The 22232-nt window shown below is 32.2% G+C and overlaps 1 protein-coding gene across 1 annotated transcript; it reads left to right on the top strand.

The window, feature by feature from the left end:
- The first annotated feature begins 1317 nt into the window (after positions 1-1317).
- LOC134719824 (perlwapin-like) lies at positions 1318-17156 on the top strand. Its single transcript, XM_063582775.1, has 7 exons — positions 1318-1453; positions 2262-2376; positions 4528-4578; positions 11043-11132; positions 13265-13375; positions 13959-14084; positions 16744-17156. Exons 4-7 carry the CDS (start codon positions 11093-11095, stop codon positions 16896-16898), a joined length of 432 nt encoding a protein of 143 aa, XP_063438845.1. The 5' UTR covers positions 1318-1453; positions 2262-2376; positions 4528-4578; positions 11043-11092; the 3' UTR covers positions 16899-17156.
- The last annotated feature ends 5076 nt before the right edge of the window (positions 17157-22232 follow it).

Below are 22232 nucleotides of genomic sequence, written 5' to 3'. Positions count from 1 at the left end.
CTTCACAAGAAACACGATTTCTTTGAAATAAAACCAACAGCAAACTCAAGAAAAATATAAAAGTATCAGGAGTTCCTGCTTCATATGTCATGACCATCGTGGCACTAATGACAAACAATATTTGTTCCTATCTATAGACATTATCAAATGAATTAATCGTTGGAAATTGCACAATTAGTTGGAACCAAAAATTTAATTTGGTTTTCGTTTGTTGAAATAAACTATCTATTTGAGAAATGCATTATGCAAGTATGACAAATACCACACATAACTTTGATTAAACGAATGGATCACGGATCCCTATTTTGTATTTTATAAAAAAATCTTTCATTTTTTTTTATTTACTTTGTAACATAAATTTGGTCAATCATTGATCTGCTCAAGAAATCTTCATCCAAATTTACTCTTAAAAGAAAGACAGCAATGTGTCTTCTTTTAAATAAGAAACTACCTGCAGGCAAAATATTACCGCAACATGTACACATATGTTTATTATTCATAACAGGATACAAGGGGTTCATGTACCGACGATAATTGTAAACAAGTATATAGGTGAACATTATTGTTTCTGTGTACTCGCGGTGTCATGCACAAAGTCAACGAACAATCATATAGAAATAAAACAAGATACGGACATAATTAATCAAAGTGTCATTTTATCCGAAATCAACGGAAATAGATTGTATTGTTCAAATAGAATAGATTAAGACAATATGTACTCGAGACTAACAGTTGTTTATATTGATATATATATTATGTTTTAATTGGACATATGTTATGCATGAGATTAATTTACTTATTCAAATAGTACAAGACATATTTGAGATCAAAAGAGAAATAAACAGAGCTTCATAAACTCAACGACAGCGAAACAACATTTCCATTTTCATAACATGTATATCTCAAATGTTTTCAAGCATCTCTATGAATTAAGTGGTATATTAGCTTTGAAAAACAGAGATATCTATAATTGTTCGATTTCCATCTGCGAATTATATGTTTTTACGGTACATGTTTACTATACTTTTAGAGCAATTTAAAACAATACATTTACTTTTAGACTTTAACTTTATACTCCACGTTTCCCTGGGTTTCAAATGCTTAGGTTTGGTAAATCTTTTATGCTTTTATTTATCGAACTCTAATTAACACAGATATGTTCTTTTCACAAGTTCAAAATTTATGATAAGCGTTAATTTTTCTCTCGAAAACTTGTTATTTGGCCGTAAGCCTATCATTTATCAATCTAGTAGGATAAAGCGTAATGTGCGCAGCATGGTATAACAACTTTAGGTGATGCAAATAGTATAAATATATGTTTTATACTTGACTATGTCATAATTTTGTAATTAATTTGAAGACTTTGTTGAAGAATTATTATTTGCGTTAAACCTAGTCATATAAAATGTTGAAAGCTGGGATTTTGATACTATGCGTAATTCATTACGTACATGTAAGTTTTTAACATTAACAAGTTTGAAATGTAAGGTTCTTACCTATATTATTGACTTGCATTTACGATACAGAAACACAGATTATTGCCACTAAGTATTTTAAAATTTTTCCTTTGATCTTTTTGACTGATAATTTCCTTTCCCATCGGATTCGGGTGAAATGAAAACGTAGCCAAGTGGTATTGCTAGAACTTAAAAGAACACATGCCGTTGTTAAAGGAAATAAACAACGTCTTAATAGGTAAAATAGCGATAAACAGATAATCATTGGTCATCTAAACTCGATTGCTGTTCTCAATATCGTTTAGATAACCAACGATAATCTATAAATATTTGATTTTTTCAAATCATCGATTCTACTAGTAATTCATACTAAAATCCATCTTGTAAAGTATATCAATTAGATTTACAACAAGTTTGAAAATCTTCAATAATGAACAAAGCTCACAGCGCACAGTTAGCTATAAGATGTCCCGAAATCACAAATTAATGTAAAAAAATTCAAACGAGAAAAAACAGACTGCCTGATTAATGTACAAAAACTAAACGAATAACAAAAATGTAGCACATTTGAGCAGGATTTAAACACTTCCCGAATTGCAATTTCGACTAATGAGTTTGAATGTACCATAAGTATCTGCCGTCTCTTTTGTCATGTTATTTCATGCAGTGTGATTGAATTTTACAATTTTGACATACCACTTATATTCAATTTTACTGGATAATTGCGTGGACTTGTAGCTACTGTAGTTTAGAGAGTCACCATTCCCTTCATTTACACACATTTTTATTATATATCCCGAACAGAGTGCGTCTGATAGTCCCGGATGTCCAATCTGGTTGAATAACAAATCAAATCCAGGAGTCTCCGCGTGTAGCCGATACAGGAACCAGTGCAAATCGGATACGGAGTGTTAACAAGGTCAGTGTTCTGTCGTGTCCAATACAGTAACCAGTGTAACTCATATAAGGAGTGTAAACAAGGTCAGTGTACTGTTTTGTCCAATACAGGAACCAGTGTAACTCAGATAAGGAGTGTAAACAAGGTCAGTGTACTGTTGTGTCCAATACAGGAACCAGTGTAACTCAGATAAGGAGTGTAAACAAGGTCAGTGTACTGTTGTGTCCAATACAGGAACCAGTGTAACTCAGATAAGGAGTGTAAACAAGGTCAGTTTACTGTTGTGTCCAATACAGGAACCAGTGTAACTCAGATAAGGAGTGTAAACAAGGTCAGTGTACTGTTGTGTCCAATACAGGAACCAGTGTAACTCAGATAAGGAGTGTAAACAAGGTCAGTTTACTGTTGTGTCCAATACAGGAACCAGTGTAACTCAGATAAGGAGTGTAAACATGGTCAGTGTCCTGTTGTGCCCAATACAGGAACCAGTGTAACTCAGATAAGGAGTGTAAACAAGGTCAGTATACTGTCGTGTCCAATACATGAACCAGTGTAACTCATATAAGGAATGTAAACAAGGTCAGTGTACGGTTGTGTCCAATACAGTAACCAGTGTACAGCCTGCAATTCAGTGGTTGTCGTTTGTTTATGTGTTACATATTTGTTTTTCGTTCATTTTTTTACAAAAAAAGGCCGTTAGTTTTCTCGTTTGAATTGTTTTGCATTGTCTTATCAGAGCCTTTTATAGCTGACTATATGCGGTATGGGCTTTGCTCATTGTTGAAGGCCGAACGGTGACCTATAATTGTTAATGTTTGTGTCATTTTGGTCTTTTGTTGATAGTTGTCTCATTGGCAATCATACCACATCTTCTATTTTTATAACTCAGATAAGGAGTGTAAACAAGGTCAGTGTACTGTTGTGTCCAATGCAGGAACCAGTGTAACTCAGATAAGGAGTGTAAACATGGTAAGTGTACTGTTGTGTCCAATACAGGCACCAGTGTAACTCAGATAAGGAGAGTAAACAAGGTCAGTGTCCTGTTGTGTCCAAAATAGTACAGTGTAACTCAGATAAGGGATGTCAACAAGGTCAGAAACTGTTGCGTCCAATACAGGAACCAGTGTAACTCAGATAAGGAGTGTAAACAAGGTCAGTGTACTGTTGTGTCCAATACAGGAACCAGTGTAACTCAGATAAGGAGTGTGAACAAGGTCAGTGTACTGTTGTGTCCAATACAGGAACCAGTGTAACTCAGATAAGGAGTGTAAACAAGGTCAGTGTACTGTTGTGTCCAATAAAAGAACCAGTGTAACTCAGATAAGGAGTGTAAACATGGTCAGTGTCCTGTTGTGTCCTATACAGGAACCAGTGTAACTCAGATAAGGAATGTAAACAAGGTCAGTTTACTGTTGTGTGTAATACAGGAACCAGTGTAACTCAGATAAGGAGTGTAAACAAGGTCAGTGTACTGTTGTGTCCAATACAGGAACCAGTGTTACTCAGCTAAGGAGTGTAAACAAGGTCAGTGTACTGTTGTGTCCAATACAGGAACCAGTGTAACTCATATAAGGAATGTAAACAAGGTCAGTTTACTGTTGTGTGTAATACAGGAACCAGTGTAACTCAGATAAGGAGTGTAAACAAGGTCAGTGTACTGTTGTGTCCATTACAGGAACCAGTGTAACTCAGCGTAGGAGTATAAACAAGGTCAGAAACTGATGTGTCTAATACAGGACATTATAACTCAAATAAGGCGTGTTAACACGGTAAGTGTACTGTTGTGTCTTCTTAAGGTACCAGCATAACTTTGATAAGGAGTGTAAAAAAGGTCAGTGTTTTGTTGTATCTTATAAAGGAACCAGTGTAACTCAGATATGGAGTGCAAATAAGATAATTGTACTGTTGTATCCAAAACAGGAATCAGTGTAGCTCAGATAAAGAGTGTAAACAAGTTCGGTATACTGTTGTTCAAAACAGGAACCAGTTTAACTCGGTTAAGCTGTTAATAAGGTCAGTGTGATGGTGTGTCTATAATAGGTACCAGTTGATTTTTTACTTATTTTGGAATAAAAAGGTGCGACATTGTTGGATTTACTTTCACACACAGACACAGACCTGTTACCTTTGCCATAATTTTTTATTTTTAATCATTTATTTATTCATTTACAGGTCAACTGTGTTGTTCTAATCCAAGCTGTGGTAGAACGTGTCAGGCACCAGGTATGTGTTTTTATCATCTTAGTCTGTGATAGAGCTTCAACAATAACATTCTCAAATCACTAGACATTCATTTAAGCGTCTTTCGAAGGAAGACTTGCGTACTATGCAATTACAACATCATCATGTTGTACAGGGATGTATGACAAGTCGTATTACTGTTTATTCCTATTAAAAAATTTTCATAAAGTATATAAAAGAGGGACGAAAGATACCAAAGGGACAGTCAAACTCATAAATCTAAAACAAACTGACAACGCCATGGCTAAAAATGAAAAAGACAAACAGAAAATCAATAGTACACATGACACAACATAGAAAACTAAAGAATAAACAACACGAACCCCACCAAAAACTAGGGGTGATCTCAGGTGCTCCGAAAGGGTAGGCAGATCCTGCTCCACATGCGGCACCCGTGATAGTTTAGAAATATGTTTATATACGATATCTTATATACTGTATAAAAAATCTTATATACTGTATAAACAATAATCTGAAATACTGTATAAAAAATCTTATATACTGTATAAAAAATCTTATATACTGTATAAAGAATAATCTGATATACTGTATAAAAAAATCTTATATACTGTAAAAACAATCTGATATACTGTATAATAAATCTTATATACTGTATAAAAAATCTTATATACTGTATAAACAATCTGATATACTGTATAAACAATCTGGTATACTGTATAAACAATCTTATATACTGTATAAACAATCTGATATACTGTATAAACAATCTTATATACTGTATAAACAATCTGATATACTGTATAAAAAATCTTATATACTGTATAAACAATCTTATATACTGTATAAAAAATCTTATATACTGTATAAACAATCTGATATACTGTATAAAAAATCTTATATACTGTATAAACAATCTGATATACTGTATACAAAATCTTATATACTGTATACACAATCTGATATACTGTATACAAAATCTTATATACTGTATAAACAATCTGATATACTGTATACAAAATCTTATATACTGTATAAACAATCTGATATACTGTATACAAAATCTTATATACTGTATAAACAATCTGATATACTGTATACAAAATCTTATATACTGTATAAACAATCTGATATACTGTATACAAAATCTTATATACTGTATAAACAATCTGATATAATGTATACAAAATCTTATATACTGTATAAACAATCTGATATACTGTATACAAAATCTTATATACTGTATAAACAATCTGATATACTGTATAAAAAATCTTATATACTGTATAAACAATCTTATATACTGTATAAACAATCTGATATACTGTATAAAAAATCTTATATACTGTATAAACAATCTGATATACTGTATAAAAAATCTTATATACTGTATAAACAATCTGATATACTGTATAAAAAATCTTATATACTGTATAAACAATCTGATATACTGTATAAAAAATCTTATATACTGTATAAACAATCTGATATACTGTATAAAAAATCTTATATACTGTATAAACAATCTGATATACTGTATAAAAAATCTTATATACTGTATAAACAATCTGATATACTGTATAAAAAATCTGATATACTGTATAAAAAATCTTATATACTGTATAAACAATCTGATATACTGTATAAAAAATCTTATATACTGTATAAACAATCTGATATACTGTATAAAAAATCTTATACTTATACCTACTACTCAGCTGCATTTGGCAAAACTTTTGGTCCTCAACGCTTTTCAACTTCATACTTTATTTGGCCGTTTGGACATATTTTGATTCGAGCGTGAATGATGAGTCTTTAGAAGACGAAACGCGCGTCTGGAGTAAATATGAATTTTAATCCTGGTAGTTATGATGAGGTTATTATATAATTTACAATGAGGGTCGATTGTAAACAAAACTCTACTACAAAAGAGATGATTTCAGCTTTTCAATTATGAACTTTCCATTTCTAAGTAGCAACATTCCAGCAGCACCTGCATACGGTGTATATATCTCCCAATTGATACGATATTCCCATGCTTGCATTTGTATGATGATTTTCTTGATAGAGGGTTGTTTACGGACGCCATCACGAGTAAGTTGACCGTTATGGAATAACCGTTTCACAAATGATATCGGATATGTCCCTAACGTCGAAACTACAATCCCCTTCCCTTTCATAAATGTGACCTACCGAATTGCTAGTAGACTGTTGATCGCATTCGTTATCTCATAAGCAACACAACGGGTGCCACTTGAGGAGCAGGATCTGCTTACCCTTCCAGAGCACCTTAGATCACCTCTAGTTTTTGGTGGGGTTCGAGTTGTTTATTCTTTAGTTTTCTATGTTGTATCATGTGTACTATTGTTTGTCTGTTTGTCCTACTCATTTTTAGCCATGACGTTGTCATTTAATTTTCGATTGATGAGTTTGACTGTCCCTCTGATATCTTTCGTCCCTCTTTTATAAGATATGATATTAAAAAAAGTATATAAGATATCGGATAAACTATATGATATATCCTATAAATATGTTTATGATATGATATCTTATATACTTTGTAACATATCTTATATAATTCATAAGATATGATATATAGGTAATAAGATATCCTTATAAAGATTGATTGATTGTTGGTTGCTTAACGTCCAGTGGCATATATTTCATGCATATTCAGGACGAGAACAAGTTAACGATAACTACAAAAGGTAGGTTGTTATAATAAAGGCCATCTAGGATGATGGTCTGGGAAATTTAGCTGCCACTTGAAAATGAGGGTATATTGGTTAGGGACAGAAAGTTTGCATTGCTACAGGCCACCTACGGACCCCTAAAAGAATTGTTGCAAGGGTTCTCAACATGCAAAGAGCGGGGCACTCTCTTTACACGAGGCATCAGATTTTACGTCCACCTTATACAGAAAATTTTATCATATATTTAGAATAAATAACATATGATGTTTACTGTATGATAATAGTATTAAATTAAATTAAATTCCATATTTTTCGAATTTGTGCTTAGCGGGCTGGTATGCAAAGTTTATCATATGCTTCGAACGTTATCACATGCCTTTCCGTAAAGTCATCACATGGCATTCTGGTGATACTAGGCAAATTCCGGAAAATACTACGTTTTCAGTGAAACATTACAAAGAAGTGTACAAAACAATTTTTTGGACTCGGACTTCTCTTGAACTGAATTTTAATGTGCGTATTGTTATGCGTTTATTTTTTCTACATTGGTTAGAGGTATAGGGGGAGGGTTGAGATCTCACAAACATGTTTAACCCCGCCGCATTTTTGCGCCTGTCCCAAGTCAGGAGCCTCTGGCCTTTGTTAGTCTTGTATTATTTTTATATTAGTTTCTTGTGTACAATTTGGAAATTAGTATGGCGTTCATTATCACTGAACTAGTATATATTTGTTTAGGGGCCAGCTGAAGGACGCCTCCGGGTGCGGGAATTTCTCGCTACATTGAAGACCTGTTGGTGACCTTCTGCTGTTGTTTTTTTTTTATTTTGGTCGGGTTGTTGTCTCTTTTACACATTCCCCATTTCCATTCTCAATTTTATATTGAGTAAAATAATTAAAAAAAAAAAAGTAAAGGGATTTTTTAACAATTTCAAACATTAAACAGAAAGTTACTTTAAAAAAAGTGTTCATTATGTATATTGTTGATTTGTTTTGTTTGATTCGTCTATACTTAGAAAAATTTCTTATCGACTGTACTAAATTTGGGGTCCAACGTCCGTGAACGTTTAGTCTTTGAACCACTTTTTGGGAACCACGTTAAAGGATTGATATATGAATCTGTTATTTTTCCATTGTTGAAGCATATGATAAAAAGATCATAACATGTCATTTTTCATATCGCATGTATTGTCAGACCTCGATCAACATCAGCCCTCGAGCCATGCGGCTCTTGGGTTGATATCGAACCTAGGGCTGATAATACACGCGATATGAAAAATGACATGTTATAATCTATATATAAGATCTAATGAAAATAAATTATATAAGATATTTTATGAACATAAAATAATATAAGATATATTATATATTAAATGAGATATCTTATAAATAATGAACACTGTTATGTATTCTACATAAGGTATCTCAAAAACTAGATAAGATATATCATAATTTTTTAAAGATATCTCATAATGTGTATGAGATATCTTGAACTATTACTTATAGTAAAAAGCATTGCTATAGAGATACCTTTCCGTTATTTGAATGGATAGAAGAAAATGTTGTATGAGTGCCAATGCAACAATTCTTTCTTCCAAGTCTTATTTGTAAAAGTAAAAAAAATATAGGTCTATAAAACTATGTAAACACTGTTATTTATAGCATGAGGTGGCTAAGGTGCAGTCATGTTGAAATATACCTCTTCTTTACTGTCTTCGTTAATTTATCTCCATTTGACTGTAACTTTTATGACAAACAAATAAAGGCAATATGATCGAAAAGTCATTCCATGGTTCCACCTCGTTTAAAATGATATTTAAGATTGATCCTTCGATTTGAGAACAGCATATTGTACTTTTCATCGTTAGTTGAAATATACATTGCATATTTTTTCAAAACCGTTCGATATAACATTAGTCTATATCGATGGAACAGCTGTTTGGTTGATCATTAAAATAAAGAAACGTTAATATATTTGGCATTGTAAAAGTACAAACGAAGTTCAAACCTAATTACCTATCAAATTTTTTTTCTGATCCCGGTTGATTTTTTAATATTTCAAAAAGTAAAATCACAAAAATACTGAACTCAGAGGAAAATCAATACGGAAAGACCATAATCACATGGCAAAAATCAAATAACAAAACGCATCAAAAACGAATAGACAAGAACTGTCATATTCCTGACTTGGTACAGGCATTTTCAAATGTAGAAAATGGTGGATTAAACCTGGTTCTATAGCGATAACCCTCTCTCTTTAATAACAGTCTCATCAAATTCCGTTATATTTAGATGATGCGTTAAATAAACAGTCACAATTAATAAAATAGTCAAAATATGGGTACATCAGTCATCATCGAATAACAATTTTAAAAGGGACAATTTAACAGAACACAAAAACATCTATCTACGAACACACGGATTGACTTGAGTGTCTGACGTCACAAAATTTGTATACGTCACATAAATTTGTCGTTTAATGTGCATACAAACAGTTTTAAAATTTTCATAGGCAATGTACATGATGTAAGCATACAGAGTTAAAAAAATCAAAAGTATGTAAGAACACATTACAGAAATAGACCGAGATTTAAACTAGTCCAAAAGTTATAGGTGGAATTTATGAGAATCCAAAAATAGTTAATTCCACTACGCGATTGAATGATTTTGACGTTTGTGGTTCAACGTATATAGTAATTCATAATAGAAATATATCATAATGACATATAGTAGACCAAAATAATGCTGACGGGATCATTTAAAGTACAGAGTCACGTAATACGAACAAAAGAAATACAAACAGTCGCATATACAAAACAAACCACCAAAAAATGAAAGCCAATACACACACATTGACGAGATGTATAAGTACCGAGCCACGTCAAACGGATATCACATAAAACCATTCAACAGTAAAAGTAATATAAATAATAGAACAAAGACAAATGAAAGAACAAATACACATGTTGTTAAGATGATAAACAACATCAGTACGCAGAATCTATACATCAAGACCATCGTGTATTATTTGAGAAGTTGATAGGAATATTTATCAACAAGGTCTTGGTACCTTCCGATGAACTTTGTTTTAGAAAAAGGACGAGACGTTCTTTGACATACCCCTGGTTCATCAACTTTCTTCTCAGACACTGATGACGTTTTACAAAGTCTGAGTAGGAGCTGCAAGCTCTTGAATATCGAAAAAGTTAGGAAAGATATATCCCATGTGCAGGTGAAGTTGTTATGTTGCTACTAAGGTGGGGGAAATTTATAATTTCAAAATTAAAATCGTCTCGTTTGTCATAGGTTCTGGTACTGAGATGACTGTGTAAGTCAAATTCGAGATACTTTGATTTATAATTTTGTAATTCGTCGAATACTTGAATTTGTTGTTTAGTTCACTTGTACCCACGAAAATTGGTATTTAATAATACTGAATGCTTAGCATGCTTAGTATTCTGACAAAAACAGAGAAATGCAAACAACGTTTGCTATGCTCATTTACAAAAGACGTGTTGAGATGGCAAATGAGTAAATTAACAAACTAAACAGATCCGTGTTAAAAACTAAAACTAAAACTGAGAAAAACACATCAAATATAAGAGGAGAACTACAGACACACAACATTTAAATGTATCACACACAGAAACGAAGTACAATATAACAATGGCCATTTTCCTGACTTGGTACAGACAATTTTAATAAAAAAAAAATGGTTGGTTGAACCTGGTTTGTGGCATGGAAAAACCTCCCATATGCAATTTGTTTAATTTATATTAAATATACTTTGTTTTACAGTACCAAGATGTGGCCCTGTTTGTGCTATAGCATGTCCCTTCGGTAATGTTATGGATGCAAACAATTGTCCAACTTGTGCATGCAAAACAGGTAAGGATGTTCTGTTATTTATTTCAATATGAAAGGAAAGTACGTGATTATATTGTTCTATATATATATATATTAGTATAATAGTTTAGATAAAAAGAATCAAATTCGATTATCACACAGTGTTTTTTCCCTTTTCTTCCTGATAACAAAATCGTAAATCGAGAATACCTCTACATGTCAAACTATTTCAGTTCTAGTGTCAGCTGCAAACAAAAAAAATAAGAAATCACTGAGCCTAGTCGAATTTACGTCTTGATCCGTTGCAATTATCATGTCACATATCGAGATTGTGTTCCTTTGTAGGATATGCCGGTAATGTTAAGAAATAATTGATGCAAGTTAGACTTTATTGTAGTTTTAACATGTGTAGCCATTGTATTCGTATTTTTTTTTACCCGAGCAAAAGTGAGGGCTAAAATAACACGAATATAATGCCTACTCATGTCCAAACTACAATAAAGTAAAGTTTGCATCAATTATTTCGATTCTGATTAGGACAATTAGGTTAATATCTATGTCCGATGTGTATAAGTGTATAACGTTTGTGTGGGTTCTTACATGAACCTCTTTTTTATGTGTAAACCAGCAAACGACTGGCAATGCGATTTTTTCAGAGGGAAGATTTTTTAACAGCCAGCATGAACAGTTATCGTATCTAGGTCAAATATGTCAATTTCGAATTGCATCACATTACAGTCATGATAATTTAATTAGTATTACAAGTGCATCATTGGAGTTTGGAAGTGTTTTAAGTTAAAGAAATATGCTAAAGGCATGTCAAGTTGATCAAAGTCATTATTCTGCAGTAGTCAATATACGCATGTGCAAACAAATTTTATTGGATTTAGTGCATTGGGCTTATTCACAATACAAGAGAAGCACATCACATTAGAATGAACCATTATTGATTACCTGTTGCGCAGGTAAACAAGAATGCCCCGGTAACGACTGAGTTTGCTGTCGTTTAGAATAGGTAATATATAACAGCCGAATACAACCAATTGTTGACTAGAGAGAGCAATTTCCGCACCCGGAGGCGTGTTTTAGCTGGTCTTGAAAGAAAAATGTAGATTAGTTCCGTGATAATGGATGTCATGTTTAACTCCTAAATACAAGACTAGCAAAGGACACAGGTTCCAGACTTGGAATAAGCACAAACAATGCTGCGGGGTTAAACATATGTATTAAGATCTCAACCCCCCCCTCCTATACCTGCAACACAATAATGCGCGTAGTAAAACATAGTTAAAAAGAAGTCCGAGTTCGATATCAGAATAGGTAACAAAAGAAACTAAACAAAAAGATCATGATACATATATTCAAAAATACCAAGGAAAATTCAAAACGGAAAGTCCCTAACCAAATATCAAAACAAAACGCATATCCATAACACGACTATCATATTCCGGAATTGGTAGACACATTTCCTTCTGAAGAAATGACAGATGATGATAAAGTTTGTTTCATAACTAGCTAAACCTCCCACTCATATATAATTTACCTTAAACTAGAATTAAGTACCCTTACAATTCCAACTGTGATCTTTTCTTTTAAAAATCCTTCATGTTCAAGATCTAACGACTTTTACGACTCAAACTCCTACTACAATTACATGACCGATTCCTTGTCTTTAACAAAAAGTTGATGCAAACAGTAAATGCCTCCTATTGATGCTCTACGTGATTCTTTACATCAGTTCATTTCGCCAATCACTGTCTTTTTAATGATGCTTCAAATGATTTTTACAGTCTGACTTTATGCTTTTCCTCACTTTCCCAGAATTAGGGAAGTGTTCATGGCTAACATACATGTTTAATCCACCAAATTCTGAGTGATTCTGTCCTAGGTGAAGAGCCTGACATTTGTCTGTGTTCGTGAGTTATGTGTGTTTATCGTTTTAAATGACGTATTGTGTTAAATGTTTCACTAAGCATTTTAAATTTTTTGACAGATTCAAATTATATTTTGTTGAGTCCGTGCAAATACTTATTCTTTATCTTTATGCGTAAATCAACTGATCACACCTAGACAGGCGGCACTGAAGATTGTGCTTTACGGAAGTTTGTCAGCAGAATGATTTTTTCTTAAAAATAACTATCACGGGCTATTTAATTTAAACTTTTGTATTATAGATTCAGTCTGTGAAAAGGGAACGCCTCAAGGTACATGTGAAATAGGACCATTTACCGGTAAACCGTGCCCATCGGGAACCTACTGCATAAACTCTGTCTGCTGTCAAATCCGTAAGTTTTATCATTGAAGAGAACATTTACTATGTGACATAACTGTATTTTACAGATATTATACATGCGCCATCCATGTAGTGCTTATTTAGTATTGAAAAAAGTTTACAACGACCAGTATTCGAAAAACGAAATATATTTCTGGTCAGAAGGTTTTAAAATGAAACAATATCAGTAGTGTTACAATTACAGTGCCTGATGCAATCTGTACTTTTAAATTATATATTTGTAATGGTATGAATGACTTCAAGTAATATTAGGTAAAGAAGACAAGATTAAAAAAAAAGTGTTTGCACTCAAATTAGACAGTACAAATCACGTGATCACTGCCTACGTTACTACCACGTAGTGTGATTCAGATATGACCATAATTTGTTATCAATTCAGAGAAGACAAATGTTTGTGTTTAATGCAGCGACGACTATGTTTGTGTATTACATCTGCCATAGTCGCTTGATTGCCATCTTCTAAAAAATATATATCGAAAAAGACCTAGTCTATTACTTCAAAGAGCTGTTGAAACTATATGTTATATACCTAGAATACGTATTAGTGATATTTTTATATGTTTATGTAAATAAAGCTTGTGATTATGGTGATCCTCATCCAACACGTTTCTGTGGAATGGTTGTTAGTTCTAACAAATGTCCTACTGGATATCATTGTAAAGGTGGACCGGCTGATGAATACCATACTTGTTGTCCGAATGGTAAGGATAATTTTGTCTTAAGGATGTTCGCTTGTCAAGTTTTTGAAATTTTATCCGAATTTTAGAATCCTCTGGTTTTATCCATTTTAATGCCTTAAAATATTTTGCCCATTGACCCCCTTTTTTCTTTTTATAAATCTTTAACACGTATAAATATAAGCCATCTGTAAGAGTCTTATATATAAAAAAGAAGATGTGGTATAATTGCCAATAAGCCAACTACATTGTATCCACAAAAGACCAAAATGACACAAACATTTACAACTATAGGTATCCGACGACCTTCAACAATGAGCAAAGCCCATACCGCACAGTCACCTATAGAAGCCCCGATAAGACAATGTAAAACAATTCAAACGAAAAAACTAACGGCCTTATTTATGTAAAAAAATGAACGCAATTCAAATATGTAACACATAAACAAACGACAACCACTGAATTACAGGTTCCTGACTTGGGACAGACACACACATAAATAATGTGGCGGGGTTAAACATGTTAGCGGGATCCCAACCCTCCCCCTAACCTGGGACAGTGGTATAACAGTACAACATAAGAATGAACTATAAAAATCAGTTGAAAAAGGCTTAACCCATCATATAGACAAAAAATACAAGTGGACGTGGCCGGGTACTTATACATCCCGACACAAATAGACACAATGAACACATCTGAGAATACTCGCAGTTATCTTCCAGCTAGTTTAAAACCACTTACAACTAATAAAAAAGTCATGCATCTAAGAATAAAATAAATATTTGTTATTTTTAAAAAATGATAAAGCTATAAATAGCAAGAGAGAACATTTTCCCCCAAAAATTGGTTACTGTAATAAGTCCCTATCAATATATACTAGTGTTATGAAAAGCTTTTTATTCTGAAACTGAGTAGCGAATCTCCTGAAAGTGCAATGTAGTTAACTATTAACCTTTAGCTATTGCTTATAGATAAGCAATGTGTTTTGATTTCATAAGTACATGTGTAACAACAACTGTTATAATTGTAATGGTTACGAGGTAAGTAAAGACCAATACTTGTCTGATATGACCGTCATCTGAATTATGTTTGATGAATTTTACGAGAGCAACAGTAACATTTGGTTGTAAAACTCTAAGTTGGCATTTCCCACTTCTAATATCACGTGTTACACTAAGTAATTGACATTTATTACTTCCAAATTCACATTTTAATTCAGATCACTATTTTTTCAACAAATACCAACAAACAACAAAGATGCGCAAACATGCCAAGTATGAATTCACAAATAAAGCTCTGATTAAAAATGTTAACAACTGAATATTAGTCTTTAGAGATATAAGACTATAACATTCACAATCATTTTCATTATTTGCATTGTATTTGGCAACACTTTTATGAATTTTGATCCTCAATGCTCTTCAACTTCGTACTTTATTTGGCCTTTTTAACTTTTTTGGATTCAAGCGTCACTGATGAGTCTTTTGTAGACGAAACGCGCGTCTGGCGTATATACTAAATTAAGTCCTGGTATCTATGATGAGTTCATTTTCCACGATTCCATCAGTGTAAAGTTCTATACCTCGATGTCCTACTCCTTACCCCCACTCCTACCCACATTTTCTGTGCGTCTGCTCCAAGTAAGGATCCTGCAGTCAGTGGTTATCATTGGTTCCTGTCTAGTCCATTTGTTTTCCATAATGTTTTGTTAATCTTAAGATCTTAGTTTTCCCGTTTTAATTGATGTACAATTTACAGTTTGAGTCTTTTATTATAGTTTAAGTATAAGACTTAACATGTTGAAAATGATTGTTTATTGTATATGTCAATATGAAGATTTATATTCAGTTATTAATACTTTTTGTTTAGTTTGGAAATCATAATTAACTGTACTTGTTATCGACTTTCTTTAACAAGAATAGACTTACATTGGAACTATGTCACTTATTTTGATGATTGTTGATTTTTTGTGCTGATAAGTGGAGCTGAGGTATATTTAGCTGGTTTTTATACAAGGGTATGTTTTTTTAAATGTTATGCTGTTTCGTCACTGTAACAGGTAGTGGATAGCGATTTATAGGTTGTATTTTTTTTATCCTTTCAAATGTTAAAGATGAAGGACGCCTATTTAGTTTCGTTCTAGTCCAAATCTCCTTTAGTTATAGTAGCAACGTTTGGTATGAGCATTTACCCGTTTTATTTGCCTGTAATAAATGTTGGCGTTGATTGCTTTCTGTATTGTTTATTTTTCGTAACTTGATTTGTTCACAAACAAGGCCGTTATTTAAATTGTTTCAATTGTTTTACATTTCGTCAAATCGGCGACTTTCAATGTTAACTTACAGTATGTGTTTTGTTGGGTTTTGAAGGCTTAACGGTGCACTTTTGTTGCGTACGTCTACGTCTTCAGGTAGATTGTTGTTTTTTTTCAACCATATTACATTTTAATTTTCTATACATTACATACATGTATTTCTACAGAGAAATATTATTTATTGCGGTATATTACTTCAAGAACTAAATATAATGAATATAAAAAGGAAACATCAAATCGAATTTTGTATTCATTATATTTGATTATTTAATATTCAAGTTTAAATTACTTTTAATAATGGTATTCTACGCGAATATATACGTGATAGTAAACTGTATACTGATGTCTATATTTTTCTCACCATTGTAGCCAAAACAACGAAAATAGGCCGTTGTCCAAGAGACAAATATCCACGGACTAATTGTAACGTTCAAAGAAACTGTAAAAATGACGCATCGTGCCCTGGAACAAAGAAATGTTGCAAGCAAGGCTGTCGTTACAAATGTGTATATCCTGTGGACTGATTAATTAAACAGTTTTGCATAAAAAAAAACGTGTTGTTTGCTTCTGTTTAAAATATATTTTACATATATTTCAGTAGTTTCTATCTTGGCTTAAAGGGAAAAAGTGATCAAATGTTCATTCTGTTTGAAAAAGAAAAATTCAATAATATTAAAGTTTTTTTCTGCTATATGAGATATCAACATCGATTTTAAATTTAGATTTTCAATTCTCTGAGCGATGTCATTTTGACATCTTTTCGTTTTAGTAACCACGTGATATATGTAAAACATCGTTATTCTATTGTTGTACTCGTTCTTTATTCTTGTTATTTGATAGTCATCTATCTGTAAAAAAACATTATGTTACCTTTAAATGTCCAATATTTCAAAGAAAAATATTGGTCAATTGAAGGTAGTATAACTAATTCTTACAGGTAAATGATAGTTTAATTACTGAAAAAAATATCAATATCAATATCAACCAAAGAACAAAGGACAATAACAAAAATAAACATTTTATTTAAGTCACCTTCTAATACAATAGTTTTGTCGCTCATCAAAACGGTTTCCTATCAAAACTTATACACAGCTTTTTGTCACATTTTTTTGGGTTGTCTCCTTTCGCACTAATTCAATTGGTTGATAACGCCCGTTGTAAGCCTTGTTTTTGTTACTTTCATGCATTGCTCTTTTCAAAATGAATATCCTCGTCTATCTTTGGTTATCAAACATGACTTTGGTGATGATGTTATTTTTCAAACTTCATTTTCAGCTGCAATTAAGATTAAGAAAACAAACCACCAATAAAGTTATGCTTTTAAGGTTTGATAGATCAAGACACAAAACAAGGATCACGAACAGCTTTACCTCATCCTGTGTTCAAATCTAGAACTTGCTTCATAAACTAGGGGACAACAATAGTTTTTACAATTTTCTGGTTTCGGCGTTGATTTCCAAGTTGTTGTTTTGCACTATATGAGGTAACTGTATAATGTGTATAGTGTATGGTGTAATTGTATCAGGCGTATAAGGCGTATGGTGTTATGTAATAAAAGAGGGATGAAAGATACCAGCGGGACAGTCAAACTCATCAATCGAAAAAAATCTGACAACGCCATGGTTTAAAATTGAAAAGACAAACAGACAAACAATAGTACACATGACAAAAAATATAAAACTAACGAATAAGCAACACGAACCCACCTAAAAACTGGCGGTGATCTCATGTACTCCGAAAGGGTATGGAGTATGGTGAAAATGAAAATCGTGTATGGTGTATTATTTAATTGTATCAAGCGAATGGTGTATTGGTTTGCCGTATTAAGTGTATGTTGTAGGATGTATTTGTATAAAGTGTTTGGTGTAATTGTATCAATTGAATAGTGTATTGTTTTATGTATAAATAGTATGGTGCAATTGTGTTATATTTTTTTAAGTTACTAGTAATGGGTATGGGGTAATTGTATAATGTGTATGTCGTAAGTGACTGTAAAGTATTCATAAAATAACTATTCTGGTTGAATATTTCTTTTTATTTCTATAATTTAAAAAAAATAATTATGTCATAAAGAAAAGAAAAGCTAATCACAACTATTATGAGGTTCTTCATGAGTTCTTTGGATATCCAATACAGAATGTTTCATCGACCATATGTTCTTTTACATGATGTACCACATGAAGGGTTGAAACAACAAAGATGACCTGAAAAATTACAATATACAAATAAAATAAGTTCAAAACTATGTGTTTGTTTTTGATTTGGAAGCTATGAAGATTTTTTATATTGTTTTTGTTTAAATTTAACTAACAGTATGCATTCCATATGTTGTTAACACTTGTCCTAATAGGGATACTTTTTGTTACTGAATATCATAATTTTAGGTTTAAAAGTTTACTTGCAAAAGTAACAAATGTCCTTGTGCTCAACGATAAAGGTCATCAATATTGTCATGAATAAAAGCAACAGTAGTTTACCGCTGTTCGAAATTCTTAATCGTTTGAGAAAAAAAAACAAATCCGGGTTACAAACTACAACTGAGGGAAACATATCAAATATATTAGGGGAACTACGGCACAAAAATAACACAACATTAAAATGTAACACACACAGAAACAAACTATAATATAACAATGGCCATTTTCCTGACCTGGCTGTTTATATAAAAGAACACATTTACAGAAATTAAAACAAGTAAAAGTTGTCGACCTTTACCAACTCAGAAAGTTTTTCTTGACAGTATAACGGATATAATTTCAGGGAAAAAGATTACTTGCAAACTCTTAAATAGAAGGCGTAACTGAAAAATTGCTGTTTATTTTACAAGTGTATGGATGACATTCTTAGAACACTTTACTGACCTCGACCACACTCCCTGTCTGAGTTGCACAGCTGCAGATATTGGAAACACACGGGACAACCTAAACTCGGTTGGATTTTACACGATGGACATCCAGTACGATCACCCTGTCAATAAAAAACAAAAGAAATAAACATCGTGATTATGGAATGATCCCATTCCCATTATCTATTATACTATAAAGGAACGTATATTCAAACATCCTCAAGCAAACTCGAATTTGATTTGGCTTTAATATTGCGTAAGGACATGTTTTTTTCCTGCCAGTTAATGACGTATTTATACTAAATCTTTTGAATATTGGATGTGTACTGATAGATATAGGAAGATGTGGTGTGAGTGTCTTTTTTGCTGTAGGGATTAAAACTTTGCAATATAATAACAATTTAAAAATTAAACCATTATAGGTTAAAGTACGGCTTTCAACACGGAGCCTTGGCTATTTTATTATTAGATGAATAATTGTGTTACTTTTAATTGATTTAAAACTAGCTGGCAGTAATCTTGAGTACTTTCAAATATGTACATAGTGTCTTTTTTGCTGTAGGGATTAAAACTTTGCAATATATATTAAAGGTATCAGGCAATGTCTGGTCTTTGGTTTTGTTACATTTTTTTTTTTTTTTTTTTTTATCTTTGTATCGATCTTATTTATATATTTAGTTCATATGCTGTGCGGTTTAACAACTGTCCTCAGTAAGGTAAAGGTTTGGGAGCTCGGAAACTACCGCCATACCTTGTAAATGCCTTTCTCAAAACCGGAATCTGTAGATAAGTAATTGCCGTTGGATCATGTATGTCATATTTTTTTTTCGTTCATTGTTTTGCTATAGGTAATGAGTTGTGTTAATTGATTTGTTCATATTTAACATGTCAGGCATATAATAGCAAACTTTACACCTCTTACTGTATTGATTTTTCTCATTGCTGAAGGCCGTACAATTGTCTTTTTTGTTGCTTATATTCAAATCATTGGAACATTTGTCTCATTGGTAATCATACCACATCTCCCATTGTCTTTTTTTGTTAATTTCTGAAGATTATGTTTCTTTCTGTTCTTGAACACTTAATTCATAACGTTTGGAATAATTGCCTGTTTATACAATACCAACCGTGTGTGTATGTATGAAATATGTTTACTATATTATTTCAATACTCTTTAAATTTTTAAATAGTCTGTATTTTTAATTATTAATTATAAAATGGAATGACTGTTTACCTTATAAAAAATAACATACCTTTATGGGATTAGTGCATGCTCGTCCTCCACATGGTGTCCCACAACATTTTTTATTCTCTTAAATAAAAATAACAGATAAGTAAGATACGTGCGCTACCAATTGTTAAAATGCCATTATAAAAAAAACCTAAACATTTTGAAATATAAAATATTTTAAGTTTACATTGTGTTTACTATCCATTCGATTGAATTATTTTGTTGACTTTCCATAGATAGTTTGTTTTTGGATATCATTTGACAAATACATTGTGTCCACAGTAATGGGTCATCAATGCAGCGAGAATAGCCCACACCCGGGGGCGTGCTTTATCTGGCCCCAAACAAAAATGTGCTCTAGTTCAGTGATAATGGACGTCATACTAAACTTCGAAATATATAAAATGAAATTAAAATTTAAAATCATTCAAGACTTAATAAGACCAGAGGCTCCTGAATTAGTACAGGGTAAACTACGGAAAGATTAAACCTGTTTGTTGAAATGTCAACCCTCCCTCTATATGTACAATGTACAAAAAACATGTATTTATGATTTTAATTGAAATTATATCATGTTTGTAATTATTTTTGATTTTTTTTTTGAGTGATGGTGCCTCAAATATAGGTGCTTTTTTGCTCGAATTATCATGAAATATTGTGATATGTATACCCACTTTCCGTACAATCTGAATCCGTGTCACAGTCATATTTTACATCTACAAGGTTACAAAAGTTGGGATCACCCCCTTTAGGAATTGGCGGACAAACTCCTTGTCTTGGTTTTGGTGGCTAAAATAGTTAAATCAGATATGCATGATGTATGATCTACATTTATTAAAAAGAACAAATGATAGAGCTATAGTTCCGACATTGCTACTCACTTCTCAAATCATACGTATGGGCAAACCTGTCTTAAAGTTAACATACATGACATATGTGAGCAAAACAACATACCGATTGTATGCTTCTTAACTTTCCAAGGTGACGTTTACAGTGAATCTACATGAATAACTTCCTAACGATCGTGGGAATATAATATGATACTATTTTGATTTGATGTAGGTGATCGAAAATAACCACCATAATTGGATATACAACTGTCAATCCTAGTTTATTCCAAGTTAAGATCGAATCCACCACATAGTTTCGTATCATAATGACAGTAGACGAATTGATAAGACCACATATACCCTTAAAATAGCTTAACCACAACATTCATTTAAAACAAAATTCAAAAAGAAAATAGATAACCAGTTTTAAAATTTTAAATATTTTAAAGTAATTCCATCCTTTCAATGCCTAAATGAATTTGTTATCTTCAACATGGTTAACGCTATAGAAATATAATGTGATGGTGAATGTACATATCGTTTACCTAGACATGTCAATAGCGTAAACGTTTGACTCACGCAGCTTTTAATAAAATTACCAACGGAGTAACGGGAGATTAAAAACCAAACATCCCACGTCATGTAAAGTTTTACCAACTGTAAGGCAACCGATGTCTTGATGGTAGACGATTATCGTTAAGCAAACCATATTAAACCATAAACGTACAATTAACATCCGATTTTCAACAAAACAACTGATTAAAATACTTTACGATGAAAACTACGTTTGGATTATATTAACTAACATTCGGTTTTACTGGTTCTGTACATCCTATTCCACAAGTAACGCCACAACATATTTTATCTGAAACAATATAATTAATATAACTGATTCAAAGATGAATAAGACGATTGAATGTTTCATCGCAACTAAAAAAAGAGACGCTTAGAC

This window comes from Mytilus trossulus, chromosome 5 (genome assembly GCF_036588685.1).
Source record: "Mytilus trossulus isolate FHL-02 chromosome 5, PNRI_Mtr1.1.1.hap1, whole genome shotgun sequence".
Taxonomy (NCBI): Eukaryota; Metazoa; Mollusca; class Bivalvia; order Mytilida; family Mytilidae; genus Mytilus; species Mytilus trossulus.
The sequence above is the reverse complement of the archived record's forward strand: the minus strand, read 5'-3'. Positions and strand labels throughout refer to the sequence as shown.